The sequence below is a fragment of the Manduca sexta genome, chromosome 8 (genome assembly GCF_014839805.1).
Source record: "Manduca sexta isolate Smith_Timp_Sample1 chromosome 8, JHU_Msex_v1.0, whole genome shotgun sequence".
NCBI classification, from domain to species: Eukaryota; Metazoa; Arthropoda; class Insecta; order Lepidoptera; family Sphingidae; genus Manduca; species Manduca sexta.
Genome location: NC_051122.1, coordinates 1,175,964 through 1,198,695, shown reverse-complemented (window position 1 = coordinate 1,198,695; position 22,732 = coordinate 1,175,964). Strand labels below are relative to the sequence as shown.

At 36.6% G+C, this 22,732-nt stretch overlaps 2 protein-coding genes across 2 annotated transcripts; both read right to left on the bottom strand.

Annotated features, from left to right (window-relative positions):
- Window positions 1–336: 336 nt before the first annotated feature.
- On the bottom strand, window positions 337–9,423 carry LOC115451049 (trypsin 3A1). The gene is given in 11 exon segments (XM_030179242.2): window positions 337–627; window positions 871–1,034; window positions 2,347–2,566; window positions 2,688–2,830; window positions 2,833–2,866; window positions 3,670–3,761; window positions 5,648–5,710; window positions 6,373–6,502; window positions 7,196–7,237; window positions 8,451–8,512; window positions 8,582–9,423. Coding segments are annotated over 11 exon segments (1,179 nt in total). The 5' UTR covers window positions 8,628–9,423; the 3' UTR covers window positions 337–444.
- Window positions 9,424–12,493: 3,070 nt separating this feature from the next.
- Window positions 12,494–21,835, bottom strand: LOC115451048 (serine protease filzig-like). Its single transcript, XM_030179241.2, has 9 exons — window positions 21,720–21,835; window positions 19,335–19,387; window positions 16,217–16,958; window positions 15,898–15,960; window positions 15,285–15,382; window positions 15,006–15,185; window positions 13,951–14,173; window positions 13,426–13,589; window positions 12,494–13,214 (listed from the first exon to the last, which is right to left on the bottom strand). Exons 1-9 carry the CDS (start codon window positions 21,754–21,756, stop codon window positions 13,035–13,037), a joined length of 1,740 nt encoding a protein of 579 aa, XP_030035101.2. The 5' UTR covers window positions 21,757–21,835; the 3' UTR covers window positions 12,494–13,034.
- Window positions 21,836–22,732: the final 897 nt, after the last annotated feature.

The window sequence follows — 22,732 nt, the reverse complement described above, 5'->3', positions numbered from 1 at the left end:
TATTATTTAAATCCAAGTAGAATTCTGTGTCTTAGGCTATTAGTTTTTGGTAATATTTTGATGTTTTTACAGTTAACATTTCTGTCTTCTGATATGGGCTTCTGTATTTTTGAGTCTAAATTTTGTAGGCACTTATTATAAGTCAGGATAAAAATGTCCAAAGACAGTACTATAAGTACTTAAAAATTGATTTATCTTCACATGCCCCTTTCAATTGTAAAACAAGGCCGGTGCAATACAGTCTTTCATGCATGTTGTTGATTTTCTTGTGTAGTTTTTATTATCATGTTAGTTAGAGATGTAATTTCAAATGATTAAAAAAACAATAACACTGAATTATGTAGTATTTAAAACTTTTATTAAATTATGAACCTTAATATAATTCAGTCAAACTTATTAAATATAGCTACGTCCAAACATAGCCACTTTTAAATTTTGTCGAAATTATTGTTTCCAAACGTTTTCCTCGATCCAATCAATAAAGCTGGATACTCTGGTGTATATCCCGGGCAGGTTTGGAAGTGCGCACCCGACGCCGAATGACGTCACGCCTATGACGTGGCTCAAGGTGCCCTGCGTCGTAATTGGGAGAGAGATCTTTACTTGCAAAGGTCCCCCGGAGTCACCCTGAAAAATAGAATTTAATGCTCGGCTTGCAGTATAGACTATATAGGCATCTAAATCCTAACTCCCACATCTCTGCTTACTACAAATACCTAGTTTGTTTCTCTGTGCGTTCGGCATGACAGACATGTATGCTGTGCTGTGATTAGTAAACGTTGTGAAGCTACTTCATTCCGATTGGGTGTGAGATGAACGATAAAACAGTATATTATATACATATTTATAGTTATATTTTATGTAACTAACCTGGCAAGCATCAACGCCTCCAGCCAACTTGCCTGCACAGAGCTGGTGTTCCTGGAGTCCGCACCATTTTCTGTTGCAGTATCTACTCAACAGCTGCTCGCATTGAGGAGTGTCTATGATGTCAACAACAGCCGCCTGGAGTTCTGGTGATATTGTCTTGCCTCCTGCAGGTTTAATCAGGTCTATTGTTATTTCACAGAATAGTTAGATTATACATTCATCAGAATAATTAGTATTTCATCATGTACTGTTCTTATCCAAGGCATGGTCTACACGTGTAATAATTTCATCCAAATTATTGACGTATATTTTATAGACACGAACGTCCATATCAACTATTTGTTCAAAATCTGAACTAAAATGGCAACCAAAACGTCACTGTTATAACCTATTTATTCACTTAAAAACAAATAATTTTACTTATTTGAATAATATTTTTTATTCAAATCCAGGTTTACCCTTAGACTAGAGTTCTTATATCATGAACTCCACTCCGTACATAACCACAAGCTGTCAATATTGACCATACTAAAGTCAGTTTGAATAGATTGCCAGTTTCATTCAGTTGAACACGGTGAATGTTCGGAACGCCGAATCTAGTACGTAGTGCATAATATATAGCGACAATCCAAATGCATTAAACGTTTTCTACGTTATCTCCTCCAAAAACTTTGCATCTATAATTAAAACTGATTATATCAAAAATGTTCTTCAGGACACCAAAAAAAATTTACCAATTAATAATTTATAGCTATATATATATGATTGAGCAAAATAAACTAGTCATTAACATTGTAAGATATTTGCTGTAAACCATAAATCCGCAGGAAAGCAAATCGTCTTAAACTTTCAACTCGCCTTGCTTTGAACTAACGTTTATTATGATTTATTTCTAGACGGCTGGCGCAGTTTACTCAGATTATTTATGCAATACTGAGGCTGTGACGTTTAAAATTGTTTTTAAACGTTGCAATTTGAATAGATATTTAGCTTTTGTAACTGAATGAACGATGGAGCATTTGGAACGGATAATATGTTTATATTTATGAAGATGGAAAAGAAATTACAATTGTATAATGTTGGTAGATATTGTATCTAACTTTTCGGACGACCAACACTTCAGTACGCTCCGTGCCCATGAAGGCTGCAAAGTCTTCCAAATGTCGGCGAAAATTATAATATAAAAAACCGCGGTAGATGCAGAAAAAAAAAGTAATTTCGAATTTACTGACGCTAAAAAAGGAAGGGGTAATATGTCTGAAGACTATATTTTTCAACAATTTCATCATAAGTATATTAATTTATTTTCCTGATGATAAACAAGATTTTTGCCCAGGGACAATAGCGAGTTGCATTGAGTTTTTCAGCTTCATACAAACGTTGTCTTAATACAGTCTGACATACCAAGTTTCTTAATAATCATAAATAATCAATATGAAATATTTTCACATCTGATCCACAAAGTTATCAATTTACCTGATTCTACAACACCCCAGCCAGTCAAAATAGCTTCTTTTCCAAGGCTGCTAGTATCCATTTTGCTCCAAAGACACGCTGGTTGTATAAGTTTTGTGAAGATGACCACTTCATCCAATTCCATCAGAGCTATGTCGTAGTACTTCTTTGGAGAAGAGTATTGTGGATGCACTATTATGTTAATGATATTCCTGTCTTTAGGCAAAGCACCGTTTACGAGCTGAAAATGGATTAATGAATTTGAGTCGTAATCCACCTTGTTTGGGTTCATTGTAATGCTTTTTAAAAGACCCAAGTTAAATTTGGCGATTTTATTTAAATTGTCATTATTTGTAGCTTACCACATCAATAATATTCTTATCTCCTAGTCGTACGATCTTTGGTACAGGATCGGCGATGGTTGTATCGGCTGAGGATGCTTTGGAACAATGCGCTGCTGTCAGCACGAACTTGTTACTAATGAGCGAACTGCCGCATTTGAACACCACGTGCCGATAGTCGCCTTCCAACCTATGGCGCCCTGGTATATAAATTAAAGTTTAGAAGAGAATTATTTAAGATGTTTTTTTTAGGGAAACAGTGTTCTGTGGTAAAAGTTTTATTATCGATATCGATATTACTTATTTATAATTTTGTTGATGACCATACAATTGAAAAATTTAAAAAATTATGACGAATGCAGACAATTAAAACTTGAAAAAATATGTTAGTGATTTAGTAGAATCTGTTGACAGTAATGCGGACCCAATTCTAAGTGTTGATACGTTTTGGGGTATCGTATTACACTTTATATTAAAAAGCTCTTTATTTTTTTTGCTGCGTGTAATTGTTATGTGCCATGGTATAGTTCTTTTGTACCTAAATTGCAGATTACAAGAAAAATGCTTTTTCCATATTATGTAGGAAAGTACCATGTATATGAAAGGAAAATTGAAGATAAAATTAAACCTATTAATGTCATTGTTTATTCAAAAATCCGGCTGCAGAGGCTAAATGACCTCTATACCAATTATATTATTTTTAAAACCAATATCTCATTTCATTGTTTGTCTTGAGCTATACCGAAAGGTTTAATTCGTAGTTTAAAATTGTAATTCAAAGTATTTAGTGTGGCTTCGGTTTGCAGAGACTTGCCCGCCCTTACACCCACCACTGCAACTCCTGTGAGCCAGGATTAGCAGTGCATTCTATGACACCGAGCGGTAAAGCTCAACTAGTCTCAGGGAACACTAATTTGTCTTTGCTTCAATTTGCAGCCAATTATTGAGCTAATCTTTAGACGAGCTATTTGCTCGTTTGATAAACATGTAATAAAATAATTACCATATGCGGGAACTCCCCAGGACCAGTATCACGACCTCCGATGGCAAAGCTGGGCTTCAAAATGCCTCTGTGTTTTTGCCTGTATTTTATACCTGCGAATATAAATATAGTTTGAATAGTTTATTATTTAGGCAAAATTAAAAAATATAAAGTTTAATTTAAGCCCAGTAAGGTTTTAAATTCGTTGTTATTAAACTATAGATTGGTTAATTCTGGAATAATTTTCACCAATGGAAGTCTACACTCATTCATATATTGGCTGTATTCAATTTGATTTGGATTTTTTTACTTATTAATTTATTACTAAGACTGCCTCGGTGGCGTAGTTGTATTGCACGTCCGGTACAATAGCGCTCTGAGGTCCTGGGTTCGAATCCCGTGTCGGGCAAAGTGATATTTGGGTTTTTCTGCTCAGTATCAGCCCGGAGTCTGGAATTTGTGCCCGATATGGCGATAGGCTCGCCCCCTATCACATCATGGGACGGAACATACTTGGCGAAAAGTGGGTGCCCTAGTTGCGCCTCTGCATACCCCTTCGGGAATAAAATGCGTGATGTTATGTTATGTATTAATTTATTACTAGCACTGTCACATTGTACATAATATAATAATAGTTCACATAGTTACACTAGAATTAAAATAGTAAGTATCATAGTAATTGATATGTACAACAATTACTGCGTAACATTCGCCATAGTAATCAGTGGAGTAAGATAAGCGCGCGGAATCGCATGCAAAACTTAGTTCAAAAGTAACGTCTATGACGTATTAGTATGTTTTCTGATTAAATATATGAAACCATTCCTCGGAAACATTGAGGTCAGCTATAGAGTTGCGGTTTTCGAAATTCCTTGAATTTCGTGGTTTTCGCTTAAAATTGGGATACATTTTATATTTAACTAAAATAAACTGTTATTTTTAATTGTTGTGTGGCGTTTGGACTGTAGATTGCTTAAGAGAATGGTGAGATGCCCTTAATAAGAGTTAATATAGGTGTTTGCCTTTATTATTAGGTATTTGTGAAGTTTAAAGCTCGTTTTACAGTCTGTGAGTAGACGCTACTTGAAATAAATGTACTAAAATAAAATAAAAGAGCTTTCCTGCAAGTTGTTTACATAGTAGAGATTTTTAATTTATTTGGAATTAGTTTTTTGGTATTTCTATTTGCAAGAACCTCTCCACAGGTAAAGGCCTTTTACGCTAGCCAAAAGAAATTTATAAGCCGACCAAATACAAACATCACAATCACACTTTAATTTACGCTCCAAAATAAATGGTAATAAAATTAGTAAATTGAAGCGGCGATAGCCTAGTTGGTGAAGCGGCGATAGCCTAGTTGGTGAAGCGGCGATAGCCTAGTTGGTTGTGGAACGGACTGTCGAGACGAATGTCCGCAGGTTCAAATCCCAAGGGCACACCCCTCTGACTTTTCTAAAAATTATGTGTGTATTCTTTGTGAATTTATCGTTCGCTTTAACGGTGAAGGAAAACATCGTGAGGAAACCTGCACATGTGAGAGGTTCTCTATAGGAATTTCGAAGGTGTGTGAAGTCTACCAATCCGCATTAGGCTAGCGTGGTGGACTAAGGCCTAATCCCTCTCAGTAGTAGAGGAGGCCCGTGTTCAGCAGTGGGCAAGTATATAATACAGGGCTGATATTATTATTATTATTAAAATTAGTAAGTACCTACTATCTACATTAGCTGTATATACAATTTACTTGGAACTCGTGAAATATACTAAATCTCGAGCCATAAAATTAAAAAACACATAAAACTCTTAGGGCTCTTCTTCATTCATGACTTAGGTTAAAGTTATTTGTCAAATTATAAGCCCGACATAATATAAAAGTGAATAATTAAACTATTTTATTAACATAACTTATATCTTTTTTTTGTTAACTTTGTAATTTACCTTATAAATAATTATATAGTTGGAAAATCAAGCCGCAGAAAATTGAAATCTGTTATATACTTACATGCTAATCTCTCTTTGTCCATTTCGTCTCTTATTTTCACATCCCAGATGTATTCGTAGCATTCTGAAAATAATACAAAAAAACAATAAATACGTACACACCCACATATACACGTACATAATACATACTTTCAACCTCATAGTAGTATACTTCAGTCTTTCAGTATTGTCAGGGCATTACCCATAATGCAATGAACGTTAATGATGCAAATAATTTAGTGGTGGTAGGTCTCTCATATTGGAGAATCCGCCTGGGTAGATACCACCGCAATGTCTACTTCTGCCGCGAAGCAGCAGTGTGTAGCCACGGTTATGTTCCGGTTTGAAGGACAATGTAGCCAGTGTAATTACTGGACATAATAAGACTTAACATCTCATGTCTTAGGATGGCGAGCGCAGTGGAATACCAAACAATACTTTGTACCTAATTCAAATGTTGGATGGTGTTTCTACTGTTCATGGGCGGTCGTATCGCTAACCATCAGGCGAACGGCAAGCTCGTCTAGTCATTAAATGAAAAAAAAAACACGATAAAAGGTGTGTGGGAGCGCATAACGCTTACAATCTATATTGACCATTAAAAATGTTTTTTATATTATAATTTTTTCTCGACATTTCGAAGACTGTAGCCTTTATGGCCAGCCGAAATAGTTTAATTTGAATGTCTAACATTCGCGTAAACATAAGAAATCATATTATTATATTTACGAGATAGTGTGTACTTACTGACTTCGCTGATTCTTCTACCAGATGCACTGAAGTCTGGTGTAGGCGGTCGTACATATGGCATGCATGGTGTGGAGTTCTGCGCTGGCGTCACTGGATCCTCGGTGGTACTCTTGAGCTCACCAAACTTCTGCAAAGATTCACTCACATGTTTTATCGACAGATTAAGCAGACGCGCAACTAATGAACCCGTTTCCCCATGTGTCCTCATCCAAAATATTCCACTTTTTATAGACATGGCAATACTACTTCATCTGATCTTAAGGATTAGCGTAATAAGTATCGTTTAAAGAGAAATTATCCATCTCCAATCGACGTGACTCACTATAGTGCCTTTTTGGATTGTTGCATTATCTGAGGACTGGAACTAGTTTTTAGCCGCGGCTGCGCACGCGTGATAATGATTTTCTGCGATAAACAGTAACCTATACCACTCAGAAGTAATGTAGCTTCTTATTGATGAATGAATTGTCTAAATCGTTTAAGTAGTTCCCAGATATTAGCCATTACAGACCCGAAAACTTTTCCTCTTCAATATTAGAATATGTTTCTGGTTTACGGTTTTTCAAACTTAGCCAACGGCCTACGTAAAAATTCTTTCTAATTTGTGATATACGGTGAAGAACATAGAGTATCATATTACTTAATGGTCTAATATCATTAGATCATCATCCTCAAAAACATTGTCACAATTATTGTACGCATTGTATCGTGCGTCCTTATACGCCAATAAAGTTGTTGGCGCCAATGCGTTATGCGTCACATTTTAGTATAAAAATGAAATATAGTCTTAACTTTAGGTTTAATAAATCAGAAGACTCACTTCTGTGATATCCACGTATCCCCAGTTCCAACGGTCGTCTTCCTAAAAAAGAAAAATAGGTGAAACCTTTTATAAAATGGAGAATCCTGTCGCCAAATGCAAGATTTATGCACACGAACTTCTATTTCGTCTTATCCCACTAGAGTTGAATTTATCAATGATCATTAAAAAAAGCAACGAGAGAAATAATTGCCTATTTATAAAACAAAGACAGTTTTAAATGCTTCTTTAGACAATAAATATGACTGTGAATTCTAAGTAACAAATACATCCGAATAAGCTGTTTGCACATTCGTGTTCGTGACTTCGTCTACTCGGCAAGTATTTAAATCTTGAGTTAAATTTGAATCCATAATTAGCACATATGACTTCATTATGTACTTATATGTTAATTATCTACAAAACATTTAGATGTTTATTTTCCTGTTAAACTTACTTTATTGGCCTATTCACAGTTTGCTAGAAATCCTCTTTTTATAGCGTGGTTGGCCAACGAGAAGAAAAAGTCATGTGATATTAAATGATTAAATCCTTGTTTAGAAATTATGGATTCACTAAGCACATCTATTTATAAAGGAAAAGAATGTGAAGCGGGTAGAGGAGTGGGTTTATTGGGTCTCTAGAAATCTTACTTGCTTTTCTACATATGACAGTGTGTAAACTGTTTTAAGATAGTTTTCTGTAGACACTGTTACTGTCCATTATTATTTACTTTGTAGACAAATGTCTACACTGTGGCTCTAGCATTTTTTTTATACTTCTATCATGTGTCTGATAAGATTTATCCTTGTCAGGGCATGAATTTTTAAAAGAGTTTTTTGTATGGAACTTGTGAGCAGAATTTCATGCTTATAGAATCTAGATTGTAGGTCAGTTTAAGCCGAGCGTTGTCTGTAGGTGTTTGTATTTTTATAAATTAAATGTGTTTATTTTCCTCGTTAATGATACGTTAGTAATAATTATATATATATATAAATGCTTTTCTGCCACCTTCGCGTTGCAATTGTTTATAAAACATGATTAATGCTAGGTGAAGAACAAGAGTGTTTATCTGATACTTTTATTTTTAATAAATAAATAAGCTAAATTATTAAATTTATTTACGAATAACCATCTTAATAATTTTGTGGTAGGATAATTACTACGGATTTCAAATCCCTTTGTGGATTGAATTTTGATAATTGTGTTAGTAAGACTTGTATAGTGTTACCCGTCTTGCTATATTATTCTGATAATTTAAAATATCTGGTTTTACCCGTTTGTGTCGCCATTTCCTCATCTTCCATTTCTCCTCTTCGCGCAATTCCGTTGTAAACACTGTAAAATATAATCACTTAAAACATAAGCAAGTAACCACGAACCACGAACTTATCAAAAATATATTACCTGAACAGAAAAACACGAAGAATATAACACTAAATAAATACTTCATTATGTTCTGAGATTTCAACAGACACTTATAGTGAAATAATTATAGTTTTTAACACTGATAAGTTAATTATAATGATACACAATGTTGATATGCAAAAATAGACCCTAAAAATTATGTTAACAATTATGTCGCTTTTGACGAAATGGGCTCAAATACACCCGTACTGAGTTTATATGGCAGTGACAGTGACGAATAACGGTAAAGTCCAGTACTGTTTGCATAGGGGACATCCCTCGAGTGCGCGGGCGCATCGTTTGCATAACTCATTGTATTCTATCGTATGCTGCGCGAATAGAATATGGAGCAGTTTTCTGGCAAATATTCCTCCTTATTTGGGTCTTTCAGCGGCGTGTAAAGAAGCAATGCAGACCAAGATAATTATGCCGTTGAAACATACTGCATGCTTGCTTCGCTGGTAAAAATTCGTCTCGTACCTGACTACTTAATATAAGGTACTTTGGTAACATTGCTGACTCCAAGCAAAAAAAAAAAACAATATTTATAACCATTATTAAGCCATGTCTGACGTCATCATCGTTTCTATTGGCAGCAGGTTTGTCCAACCTGGGACTTGAATCCTGACCCACAAGGTTACCAAGTAGGTATGCTGCGACCACATTAACAACACTGATGTGGGTTTGTTGTGGGAGGTTATCATAATTATGCCGGTTTGAGCAATTATTACTTCACACATCGCTCAATGTACTCAGTATGATTAAAACAATAAAAAGTGCTGGCAATTAGGCTGAAAATCATATACTTACATTAGAAACTCTAGTGTCATTGGTCTAAATCAGACTACTGAGGTTAATAGTGAGGTGCCGTATTGCAAGGCCAAGTAATTATTTTAATAGGTAATAATTTCCAGTATTACAAGTTTTATTTGGAAATATAATATATATTTTTTAAACGTCGGTGGTACCATCACAACAAAGGCAGGACAGCATCAGAGGTAGTTGCCCTAAAATGCCAGTAAGGTTAAAAAGACCCTTAGGTATGCAACAATGAACTGTTAAGTGTTTACGATGTGTACCGCTGTGCAAAACACGTTCCTCAAGGTTATTAACATTACGTAAGGAAATCCTTGTAACCGGTAAGCTTGTTTTTGTGTGTTTTTTACTGCCGATATTGAATGACGAGTGTTTCACTACGTCTTTTAAGCAAATATTTACCAACAGTAGCCATTGTTTCTACCTTTGCTGGTGGTAGAATAAATTTTATATCCACCTGGAGAGTGACCACCGTATACAAAGTGTTAAAACCTGCCATAGTGGCTCACGTAAGTGTGTCGCGTTCCGGGGTCAGCCTGTGTATACTCGGTTCCAACAGGCCGGCATAATTGTGTCGACTGTCGAGGGGTAATCATATCTCGTCAGTCGACATTGTATTGGACCCCGCCACACTACTGCTACACATCAATTGCAGTGGGGGCACTTTAACGTGCACATATAAAAAACTCATGTAATAGTGTTTGTTGCAAATTACAACATGTATTTTAGGAGCAAGTGTTATAATAATAATAATAATATCGGCCCTGTATTATATACTTGCCCACTGCTGAGCACGGGCCTCCTCTACTACTGAGAGGGATTAGGCCTTAGTCCACCACGCTGGCCTAGTGCGGATTGGTAGACTTCACACACCTTCGAAATTCCTATAGAGAACTTCTCAGATGTGCAGGTTTCCTCACGATGTTTTCCTTCACCGTTAAAGCGAACGATAAATTCACAAAGAATACACACATGATTTTAGAAAAGTCAGAGGTGTGTGCCCTTGGGTTTTAAACCTGCGGACATTCGTCTTCGCAGTCCGTTCCACGACCAACTAGGCTATCGCCGCTTAAGTGTTAGGAATCAACTTATTTATGTGGCATTTTTATTGAGAAATTAATTACACTGTATCCACATTACAATAATTTTTTAAACAACGAAAGTTAAAATATCTCTACCTGCTACCTATTTAAAAAACAAGGAGTATAACCCGAGTGTTTTAAGAAGTCATTTTTTACTTTTATTGCTTTGAATGACGAGATGAGATTATAGTTCTCTTTATAGTAAGCGACACGACTGCCCATAAACAGTAGAAACACCATAAAACACCTTGATTTACAAAGTATTGTTTAGTATTCCACTGCGCTCGCCATTCTGAGACATGAGATGTAAAGTCTTATTATGTTTAGTAGTTACACTGGCTACAATGTCCTTCAAAATGGAACACAACAGTGACACGCAGCTGCTTGGCAGAAATAGACATGGCAGTGGTATCTATCCAGGCGAACTTTCACAATTGAGAGACCTACCAGTGAAATGGGTGTAGTAAATGGTGAACAATCGCCTAGCTGACGACATTGGCACCTACTACCTTCCGCCGCTATATTGAATCATGTAACAGATATGTCCCCACTCCCCATCCTTAACCTTTGCACCTGAGTCAGAGTAGTATCAAGGTGCGGCCATACTGTACCATATTTGTTAAGAAGTAATTCGTCATTTTATACATTTGGGTGAATGTCAATTACGGACTGCCTCGGCGTAGTTGTATTACGCCTGCAGACTCTGAACTGAAACTGAGTGTTTCTACTCAGTTTCAGTTCAGAGTCTTGAATTTGGGTCCCGATTATGGCATGGCATAATGACGGCGGAAAGTGGGTTGGCCAGTTGCGCCTCTGGCTACGCCTTCGGGGATAAAAGGCGAGTGTGTATGAATAACACCGAATACCCCCTTATGAACTCTAATGTTGAGGTCAGCACAATATTTTTTCAAAATTTCCTTAGTTTCACAGCCGGTTTGACGTCAAACGTCTAACGTTTTCGGTCAATTACATAAAATATAATAGTTATATGATTGAGAAGTGTATAACAACATATTTGTTTTTTCCTTCCTTAAAATGATTAAAGGGAATTTTACAACTATATATAGTTTGTTTGCATAATGACCCTTTTTGATAAACCCTTGGATTGTCCAGACTGTGAGAAATTGCTTAACAGAAATAGACTTTATATCATGTTCTTTAAAGTCACTCTCAAATGGCTGCCGACATCTGATCAGTTGAAAATGTGTTAATAAGTATTAGTTGTTTCGCAAGTCGAAGTAATACTGAATGGTTGTATATCTCAGGCATACGATACATATATAAAGTGTTTTTAATTATTTAAATACATAATAAAAACATATTTTTGAAAAACAGGTTTTTTTTTCTTTTCTCGAACTGGTAAAAACACTATATAATTTCTATGAATTATTTAAACATAATAAAAAAAGATGATAAGCAAGTTTTTTTTCATTTCTGGAACTGGCAAAAACACTGTAGTAATTATTGTCAATTATTTAAACACATGATAAAAATATATATTTGAACAGGTATTTTTTTTTCGTTTGTGGAACTGGTCAAACACTAGTAATTTTACCATAGTTGGTAAACGTCTAACGAACCCTCAGTTTAAGAAGGTCATGCGCATTCCAATGAGTGAACAAGGTAACAGGAAATATACCTCCACGACCAGTCGCCTGCGGTCAGCTCCGGGGAACACCTTTTTCAAAACTGTCCCGTGGTTTAAAGATGTCAATTTCGCGTTTAAAAATATTCCGAAGAGATCCTTATGTTAAAAAGATAGAAAGTGTTCATTTGTTGTAGGTACTGAAGTTAGTTTGAATCGATTACAATTATCGAATATAATAACTTTAATTGTTTCAAATATATAAATTATAATAGAGCTATAGCTCTATTTAATTATAATTAAAATGAAGAAAATTGAAATAATTGTAGTTTATTTAAAAATTGTTTAAGCTTGCGAAACACTAGAATCGTAAATATGGTGAAAAAAATCATTGAAGATAATTCGTTTCCATCAAATTCTAAATAATTTAATTCGAACAATATAATTCTAAACCAGAGTCACGAGCGAGTTGAGTAGATACTGGCAGTCCGTGTGTCTCCTGAGCGTTCCATTAAACCGATCCGGGATTTGGTAGGATTTATTTCCCGTACAAGTGGAATGGACGGTTCCAGCCACGATTATTCCTCTTTGCTATACTCCTGTTAATGTCGAATTGCTCACTAATGTACTATTGTATGGAATATTTTCTATTAGCTTTCATTCGTCACCTCGCGTAGAATTCGGTTTATTACAAATATTTAAAAAGTAGCCTCATTTTTTAAAGTCCAATTAACATATTTCATCAAATTCGGTTCAGTAATTTTGACTTGAAAACATTGCAGAGCGAGATATATTTGCATTTGTATGATTACTTATTAGTATGCATTGTATAGTGCAAAATGTTTGGATGACGAATGTAAGGTTAATATAAATTGCAACAACTGACCGTAGATATTTGTCTTTCATAGAAAAAAAAATCTAACTTGAATGTTGGTAACTGAATAATTTATATTATTTATAAAAACAGACGTCATGGCCACACAATAGGCTCGATCCAGTCGAGGAAGCTGGACACCCTGGTGTAGACTCCGGGCAGGTTCCGACGAGCGCATCCGAAGCCGAAGGCCGTCACGCCAACCACGTAGTATAGTTTGTATGGTGTATTTATATCCAGTTTTTTTGGCACTTGCAATGGACCTCCGGAATCGCCCTAACAAAAAAAAAAACAACTCAATTACCTATAAACAGTAGAAACATTGAACCTCAAAACTACAAAAGACTATAATGCATTCTTTTTTAAAAACGATAGATACGTAGATGTTAATTCAGAATTAAGTTCTGCATGGCTACATTCAGCGAGTAGAACTAAAGTAGAAAAATAAAAAAATATTTCATAAAAAAATAATCAAATCATAACTTACTTGACAAGCATCTACTCCTCCGGCCAGCTTCCCAGCACATAGCTGGTGCTCTTGCAGTCCAGACCAGTGCCTGTTGCGCTTCTTCGCCAGTAATGCGTCGCATCGATGCTGTCCTATGAAATCCACTACTGCTGCTTGTAGGTTTGGTGATATGTCTAAATTACCTAAAAACGAGGATTTAAGGATGTCAACAAACTATTCTTTTATAATCTTACTCTTATATTTAAGTAATAATAACATTTGTTTGAATGTGGGTCCTTCAGGGTATGAAAACAAATGGACGGCTGATTGTAAAAACTTTTTATAACAAGTGTGTATCTGCGCGAAGACCTTAAATTAGAGGGGAGTTAAACCAAACGGAAATAGATGAACAAAAAAAAAACAATCGGTTACTAATCTTATAACCAAGAATGTACATTTTTCTATTGTCTATATTGTGTATATTAGGGTGGTATATACCATCAAACAACTCAAGTAATCGATGCCATTAATAAACGAAAAAGCTCATTCGCCACTATTGCTTACCTTCTTTCAAAACGCCCCATCCAGTTAACGTTGCAATGGCACTCAGCTGTTTGACGTCAGGACTTGTCCAAAGGCAAGCTGGATGGACCATCTGCCAGAAGCCTACTTCATGGTCCAATTCCATGAGTGCTATGTCATAGTACTTTTTAGGAGGCTTGTAGTTTGGATGGACAATAATTCTTTCAATGTTGACGTCATATTTCAGATGCACTGTATCACGTGTCTAATAATAATAATAATAATATCAGCCCTGTATTATATACTTGCCCACTGCTGAGCACGGGTCTCCTCTACTACTGAGAGGGATTAGGCCTTAGTCCACCACGCTGGCCTAGTGCGGATTGGTAGACTTCACACACCTTCGAAATTCCTATAGAGAACTTCTCAGATGTGCAGGTTTCCTCACGATGTTTTCCTTCACCGTGAAAGCGAACGATAAATTCACAAAGAATACACACATGATTTTTTAGAAAAGTCAGAGGTGTGTGCCCTTGGGATTTGAACCTGCGGACATTCGCCTCGGCAGTCCGTTCCACACCCAACTAGGCTATCATCGCTTTTTTTTTTTTTTTCACGTGTCTAAAAAGTGGATTATTATACGCAACTGTGTCAAACATCAAAAATGGCATTGTTTTATTATGAATCTCTCCTAGCCGAATTTTGGACACGTCGGCCAATCTCAATGAAGATCAGCTAGGTATGCAGGAGAGATTATAGTGCACAAGTATGTGCGCAATGCACTGGGGCACTGTGTCCCTTCACTTTCATAGTCCGGTGAGAAGGAAATCGGACATGACTAGAGAGAGATCAGGCGCAGGACCAACGGCTTTACATGCTTACAACGAGTCATGACGTGCTTTATTGTAATGGTAATGTAAAGTAGGACATAAACTGCTATTAACGCAATATTATCAGATAATTCTGAATATGGGTTGACAACGTTGTTAAAGTTGTTTTACGGTTTACCCGATTGGCTACCTACGTCGTGTCAATATGGTTTGAAGTAGATATACTTTAAGGTCATTGTATAAGATAAAATGATAAATAGAACTCACTGCTAAATCAATGTTTACGTGGCTGAGTCTCACAATCTTTGGAACTGGATCAGCGAGGTCAGTGCTGAGAGCAGAAGCCTTGGAGCAGTGAGCAGCTGTGAGCACAAACTTCGGACTGATCAGAGAACTCCCGCACTTGAATAGCCACTCTCCCTTCAGTCCAAGCCATCCTATCGCACCCTGACCAGACACAAAATAACATAAAATTATTGTATATTTACTTTAGAAAGAAAAATTTGATTTAGAGAACATTAGATCAAGAGGGGTCCAGGAACTGACCATGTGTGGAAATTCTCCTGGAAAAGCTGCTCTACCACCCACAGCGGCCGGGACTGCTGGGTAGTATCCCGTTTGTTTCCTCTTTGTTTCTATTTCACCTGTAATGTTGTGAGTTATGTGGAGGCATATGTGGAATAGTTATTAATAGCCTAATTGATTAGTTAGTAAATGTGTTAAGCCGTGCTCACTGTTTATTACATAATTAACTGAAGTTCATTCTATTCGTTCCTTTAATGTAGTAGATCTTTTTATTGCCTTAGTAGGCAAGCGAGCGAGCGGTCCGCCTGATGGTAAGCAGCATCCGCCGCCCATGGATTATACCAATGCCAGAGGCACAGTCAAGCCGTTGCCTACCGGGAGGTGAGCACTCTTTTAAAACCTCGTTTGAAGAGGGACAAATCAAAGCGCTTGGGAAACACCGATATAGGGAGTTCATTCCAAAGTACCCCCCAACCATATGGCGTTTTAGAAAATCAATGAGATATGAGCTTGCTTTGCCCTTCACTTATCCTTATTTATTTTCAATGATTCTTTTAATATTGTAGTTTTAGGTCAGTGGAGATCGTTTAACATTTCTTACTTAGGTGCTTATATTAAGCCAAATGTTACTTACAGAGGATTCGTTTATTTTCTATTTCTTGCATTCTTTGCAAATTCCATACGTAACCCATACATTCTGAAAATTAAGGAACGTAATTACTAAGTTACGGTATGTGTTTGTCTATTTCTGTAGAATGATTAATGTGTACAGGGACGTATCTATCTTAAGGACGATTGTACATAATGCTGTATGTGAACAATTTAGTACATACAACTGATATGTTTTTATAATATATTTATTATTTTATTAAAACATATTTTTAGTAGAATATCCTTTTCTTAGTATAAATAAGGACGGAAATTCAATATGAATTATGTAAATTCACACTTACTAGCTTCGCTAATCCGTCTTCCTCCAGCTAAAAAGTCTGGTTTCTCTGAAAAGTGTGGGTTGCAAGGGTCTTCCTCATCCTCACTTGATATCAACTGCGACGATTCACGGTTGGATAGTGATGTTCGGTCCGAGTCGAATGTTGGTAATATATACTTTGGTAACGTCTGATTTAGGTTACCAAACGGTGGTATGGAACTTCGGTCGCCAGGTGGCAGATACTCGTTGTAGGAGAAACTTGGTGGTATATTTGGATTTTGGATATTATACTGTGGTAACTTGCGATTTAGATCACCGTATAATGGTAGGTTTCGGTTGCCAGGTGGCGGATATTGATTATTATTTGGCAGAGGTGTGTATGACTTTGGGTCATCATAAGACGGCGGGAAGTTGCTGTTATGATATGGTTGTATTGGGCTTTCGTTGCCAGTTGATTGATACTGATTATTATACGGTAATTCAGATGGTGTATATGAATTTGGGTCACCATAAGGTGGCGGTGGGAGATTTAGGTTACCATACGGTTGTAATGGGTTTTCATTGCCAGATGAAGGATATTCGTTTCTACATGGTAATTCAGACGGTGAATAATTTGGGTCACCGTAAGGTGGCGGAGGGAGGTTTAGGTCACCATATGGTGGTGATGCGCCTTCGTCGTGAGGTTCTGGATGATGGTAATTATATGGTGGTGTTGGAAATGAATATTCGGGCGGATGGTAATAGATACCATATCTTTTCTCTCCCTGAAAAGTAACATAAATAGTTTAGACGCGTAGATTATACACAAAAACACACACTCATGACTTTTATTCCCGATGGAGTAGGCGCAGACGCAAGGTGCACCCACTTTCCGCCGAGTGTATTCCGTCCTATGATGTGATAGGGGTAACCTTATTGCCATATCGGGCACAAATTCCTAATATTGAATCTAATTTACGTTGCTGATACATATTTATTACATATTGTCTGCGGAATCATGCATTATATTTGTAAGTAAATAGACTGCGATGTTGCATGTGAATAATATAAAACATAACATTATTTTTTTGTTGCACACAGCGCGACTTTGATATGCGACGCGTTAGGTCTCGGCAGACGTGTTGTCGTGGTCATCGATGTAATGGTGTCTTTGTTTGCTTGGAGGACAAATAAAACCAAAGAGTCGACTGACAACTGTTTTTATTACTTTAACGAACTTATATTTAAGTATACTTTACAATTGTAAGTAGATACTCAAAAAGTATCCAACTCACAGTATGGTTGAAAATGAGCCGAATATGCATTTTCCATTAGTAACATTAGTAATGGAAAATAGTAACATTAGTCAAAATATGTTAATTTGATCTTTTTATCAAAAATATATATAATAGAATATCAGTGAGCAAAAATACGATTTAAATTTCAATGTTCACTATTTCAAAAGTGTCGTTTTGTGGGTTGGGTCCTTTTTGCGTATCTACGTCCAATTACATGACGTGTGCAATTTCATATTAAGGCCGTACATATACAGGCTGTGGTAACATGTAATACTTGAATATATTATTCATCTCCAAGCCTGAAGTTGCTATTTCGTTTATTTGCAATTATTTATATTATTAATGAATTCGAATTACGGCCACGGCGGTAAATCTCAACAAAGATTAGTCAAGTACGCAGGAGTTATTATAGTGTTCAAGTGTGTGCGCAATACACAGGTGCAATCTCTGTTCCTTCACTTTCATAGTCCGGTGAGGTAATCCGACATGATTGGGGAGACATCAGGCGCAGAACCTGCTTTACGTGCTTTCCGAGGCACTAGATACCACATCACCAACTTCTTGACTCCGAGCTGCTACTGAATAAATTTTAAGATGGAAACCCTAGTCACAATTACTTTAGACCCCACCTTGGATTCGAACCCAGGACCTCAGCGTTGTAGTCGTATTCGTATGCATTACAACTACGCCACCGAGGTAGATCAATATCTCTGAATATTTTTATTACACATGATCAGATGCATAATGTTCAAATATGAAGATTATTCTCTTATCATCTTGGCCATACAAACATATCATAAAAACACACACAACATCACGCATTTTATCCCCGAAGGGGAATGCAGAGGCGCAACCAGGGCACCCACTTGTGGCCAAGTGTCTTCCGTACCATGATGTGATAGGGGGCGAGGCTATCGCCATATCGGGCACAAATTCTAGACTCCGGGCTGATACTGAGCAGAAAAACCCAAATATCACTTTTGCCCGACCTGGGATTCGAACCCAGGACCTCAGAGCGCTGCCGTACCGCGCATGCAGTACAACTACGCCACCGAGGCAGTCGCCGAGGCATATCGTAAAAATATGCATTTATTTGTAATCGAAACTCTGGTAATTGTCTGGTATCTAAAAACTAGTTTATTAATGACCTCAAGTGTATCTCGTGGGAGCGGTTATTTAAGAATAACATGTTATTGTGAAAAAATAATAGTTACTTATAATTTCTTATGTTTACGCGAATGTTAGACATCGAAATGAAACTTGTTTTCGGATTTTATCGCGGTTTTTTGTATAATTTAATTTTCTTCCGACGTTTCGAAGACTTTGTTGCCTTCAATGTCACGAGGTGAACCAAGTTGTAAGCTGTATTGCTAAGTTACTTATAATAATAAAAAAAGAATGATTATAATTGGAATTATTAAAAAAAGTATTTGACTGCCTCGGTGGCGTAGTTGTAACTCGTATTTCATACAAGTACGATTACGACATTGAGATCCTGGAGTCGAATCCCAGGCCAGGCCAAAAATAACTGTTAATAGGTTTTTCCATCTGAAAAATTACTCAGTCGCAGCTCGAAGTCAGGAAGTTAGCGGTGTGATACCCCCGTGCATCAGAAAGCACGTTAAGCCATTGGTCCTGCGCCTGATCCCTCTCCGGTCATGTCGGATTGCCGTCTCACCGAACTATGAGTGTGTAGGAACAGATAGTGCGCCTGTGTATTGCGCACACACTTGTGCACTATAATATGTCCTGCGTAACTGACAGATCTCCGTTGAGATTAACCGCTGTTGAAGAAATTCGGCTAGGAGGGATTCATTCATTCATATTATCGATGATATACTAAGTATGTGGCTGAGTACTCACTGGTTGTGTAATATTCACGGTCTCCACACTTCGGGGGTGGGCTCGGGCAGCCACTATAACAAACAGTAGGATTTAAAGCCAAAGACAAATAAAAATTGTTAACAAACTAATTTGGCCTCTAGTTTGTCACATACAAATTAAAAAATAAAACTGAAAGAGTTACAAGAAAGCCAAATTTGGCAACTTACTTAGAACACTATTGGATTATTACCATTAACACTATTGGATTGACAATTTAATCCATACTTATACAGTTAAAGAGTTTGTTGGCGCTAATCTCAGGAACTACATATAAATCTATTTTTTTTTCACTAATAGGAGTGCTATAAGCTACTTTTTATCTGGGAAAATATTTATCCCAAAACTTTTTACGCGGGCGGAACTGCAGGCAGCAGCCAATAAGGAATATTTTGATACTTTAAAATGGTCAAAAATCTTTGCATATGCCCGGACATAGATAGCGCACAGTAAATGTAGGGCACGAATGTTTAAGGCTGTTCATTCGGTTTTTTTATGTCTAATACTTAACTTACATCACCTTTAGGATGCAACGTCGTGAGTTTAATACTGAGAATTATTTTGGAATAGTTTCATTATTATATCATACTATAATGATTTCTTATGTTTACGCGCATATTCGACATTGAAATTAAACTAATTTTCGGATTCTATTACGGTTTTTAGTATTTTATTTTTCTTCCAACGTTTCGAAGACTTTGCAGCCTTCATAGTCACGGGGGGGACTGACCATAGAATCCAAATATTAGTTTTAATTTCTATATCATACTATTTAACTAGAATGAATCTCCATAAACAGGATAGATTTATCAACATGTGAGCCTGTGTGGCATATGTTTAGCATTTAAAACATGCAAAAACGACAAGCAATTTGACGTCAGTATGCATTTAATTGTTATGATAAAGCAAAGGTTTCGAGTGCCTAAAGCACGCACCCGAGAGTCCGGTGTTTGTATATGCCGGGCCTGCCAGTTTAACAAACGTAGTCAGGAAAAAAAATATGATAACTATCAAAAGGCAGTGTTGCCCTACTTGAGAATCGAACTCACTAACTCATGTTTCACGTTTATATGCGCCGCCGCAAGACTAAGGAAATAAGCAACGTTATTTCAACATTAATACTAAATTATACACATTCAAATAAAGAATTCAAAAATAAATTAGTTTTTGTAGACGTTTGTGCATAGTTGCATATTAATTGTTTCCGGTATAATATTTTCAACTCTGTTAAAATTGTATAAGGTTGAAGTTTAATTACCCATTCTCATATAGGGACATAGAGATTTCGTTCGGAAAAGGTAGATTGGTATAGATGGTGAGTCGGACAAATCTAATGACTAATTATAATATATTGGATATATTTTAATTTAAAAAAATGCTCATTACTGGCTGATAAAAAGTAAAGTATTGGCTTTAGACGTATGAAATTTTGCATTGAAGTTCTTTACCGTATGAAGGCAAATAAATTATATTTAAATATTCATTTGTTAAAAGGGTGATGAGTATTTGTATGTAAGTGAGTCAATTTGTTATTTAATATCATAGAAGTTAGGTTAAGTATATTTAGGTTTATGTCCATAGATAAAAGTCAGATGCGTCGTTGTTTTTTTGAAAAAATAATCCCTGAGGGTGTTTATTAAGTCATAAGTGTTTGTATGGGAATTTCATTATTTTAGAAGATTGATATACTTATGGAACTCGAGATTAAGGCTTCTGTTTTTAAATATTAGCAATAACAATGTTTGTTATTGTTCTGAGCAACGAACTTAAATTTAACATATTGGCAGCTCTACCATGAACAGTTTCCAAAATACAGATAGGTTCTTAAAAACGTCGATGGTCTTTTTGACCCCCTTTACGGTTTGAATTTCCAAAAATGAGGGGCTACTTATGTCACTGGAGGAATAGACGTACCAAATTTGAACCTTGTACCATAGGTTTGGACTGTACGTTGTTGCCAAATTTACGTTTACTCCTTAATATAGCTATTATAAATCGTGGTTTCAATTCATTGGATAGATAAATTATCATGATTTTGTATCAAATTATTGTATTCACACCTCTATTTTTTTTATTCAACGTAAATAATATGATAAAATAATATGTGAGCGGTGATAGTCTAGTTGGGTGTGAAACGGACTGCCGAGACGAAGGAAAACATCGTGAGGAAACCTGCAAATCTGATTTCTGTATAGGAATTTTGAGCGTGTGTGAAGTCCACCAATCCGCACTAGGCCAGCGCGGTGGACTAAGGCCTAATCCCTCTCAGTAGTAGAAAAGGCCCGTGCCCAGCGGAACAGTACATAATACAGGGCTGATGATGAATATGATAAAATAAACAAAATAAGTAAAATATAAAAAGCATACCAGTAACACATAAGACGCACGTAACACAGAACAACATGTTCAACTTTATAACACACGCGAGAAGGCGTCTCGGTACCGCGACGTCTCGCTCGGATGTGATGCGTGTCGATGTACCGGTCAACTGACCTTCAGCAATTAAACAAGTCTAGAAGCAATTTATCAGGTGGGACAGATACCCCGGGGCCGTTTCAAATACGCTAAAGAAGGCCACCACGGGTTTTGGTTGATATGCTAGTGTAGGGTATATACAGGAGTAGCGCCTTGATCCAATGCTTGTTATGATGATGCTATACTCGCGGGTGCCGACATTGTTCCGTAAGACCTGTGAAACCAACATACCCGTTCCATTCATCACCTCAGGTGTCAGTAGCGAAAATGCATTTTTTGCCCGCGAAAAAAAAGGTGGGTGATTGACGTCTTGAGTTCTACTCCTCGACAAGAAAAAATATTTTATCTATTATGATAGAAGCTCCCGCACACCGAAGTATGCTCTTAGCATCTACAAAAGCGCGAGGCTCACCTTCCACATTGCCATCCTGGGCTCACCACAATTCCCGGCATTCGAACCCATGACTTCAGCGCGATAGTCTTACTCGTACCGCGTACGCGTTACAACAACGCCACCGAGGTATGCAAGTCTTTTCCTTTTGTTTCGATTTGTTTGCCCTACATACCCGATACAAATATATTTTATTTATAAATCTTTTATTTATTTCAAGGTTTAAATTAGTAGTATTGTTAAGTAGGTATCGTTTTTCAAGAATAAAAAGATTAATTTAGCAATTTCTCATTTCATTGACTTTGTGATATTGCATGTCTCATTTGTACCCTTCACTTGTTAAGTAATAAAAATAAAATAAATGTTGTCGCTTGGGTGTGTGATTTGAGTGCCTCGTCGGGGCGGGATAAATAATGCCAAAAAAAACACTGAGTTACTAATGTGATTTTAATACACGGAACACTACGTACTAACATAGACAAAACAAAAACAACAGTGTAGGCTTAAGCGTACG

Excerpts from the sequence above, each read along its gene's own strand:
- LOC115451048 (XM_030179241.2), bottom strand. The coding sequence starts at position 21,756 with ATGTTGTTCTGTGTTACGTGCGTCTTATGTGTTACTG. Across the intron at positions 16,959-19,334 it reads CCGTGAATATTACACAACCA|GGAGAGAAAAGATATGGTAT; the intron begins GTGAGTACTCAG and ends GTTACTTTTCAG. Across the intron at positions 14,174-15,005 it reads ACGTAAACATTGATTTAGCA|ACACGTGATACAGTGCATCT; the intron begins GTGAGTTCTATT and ends TATTATTATTAG.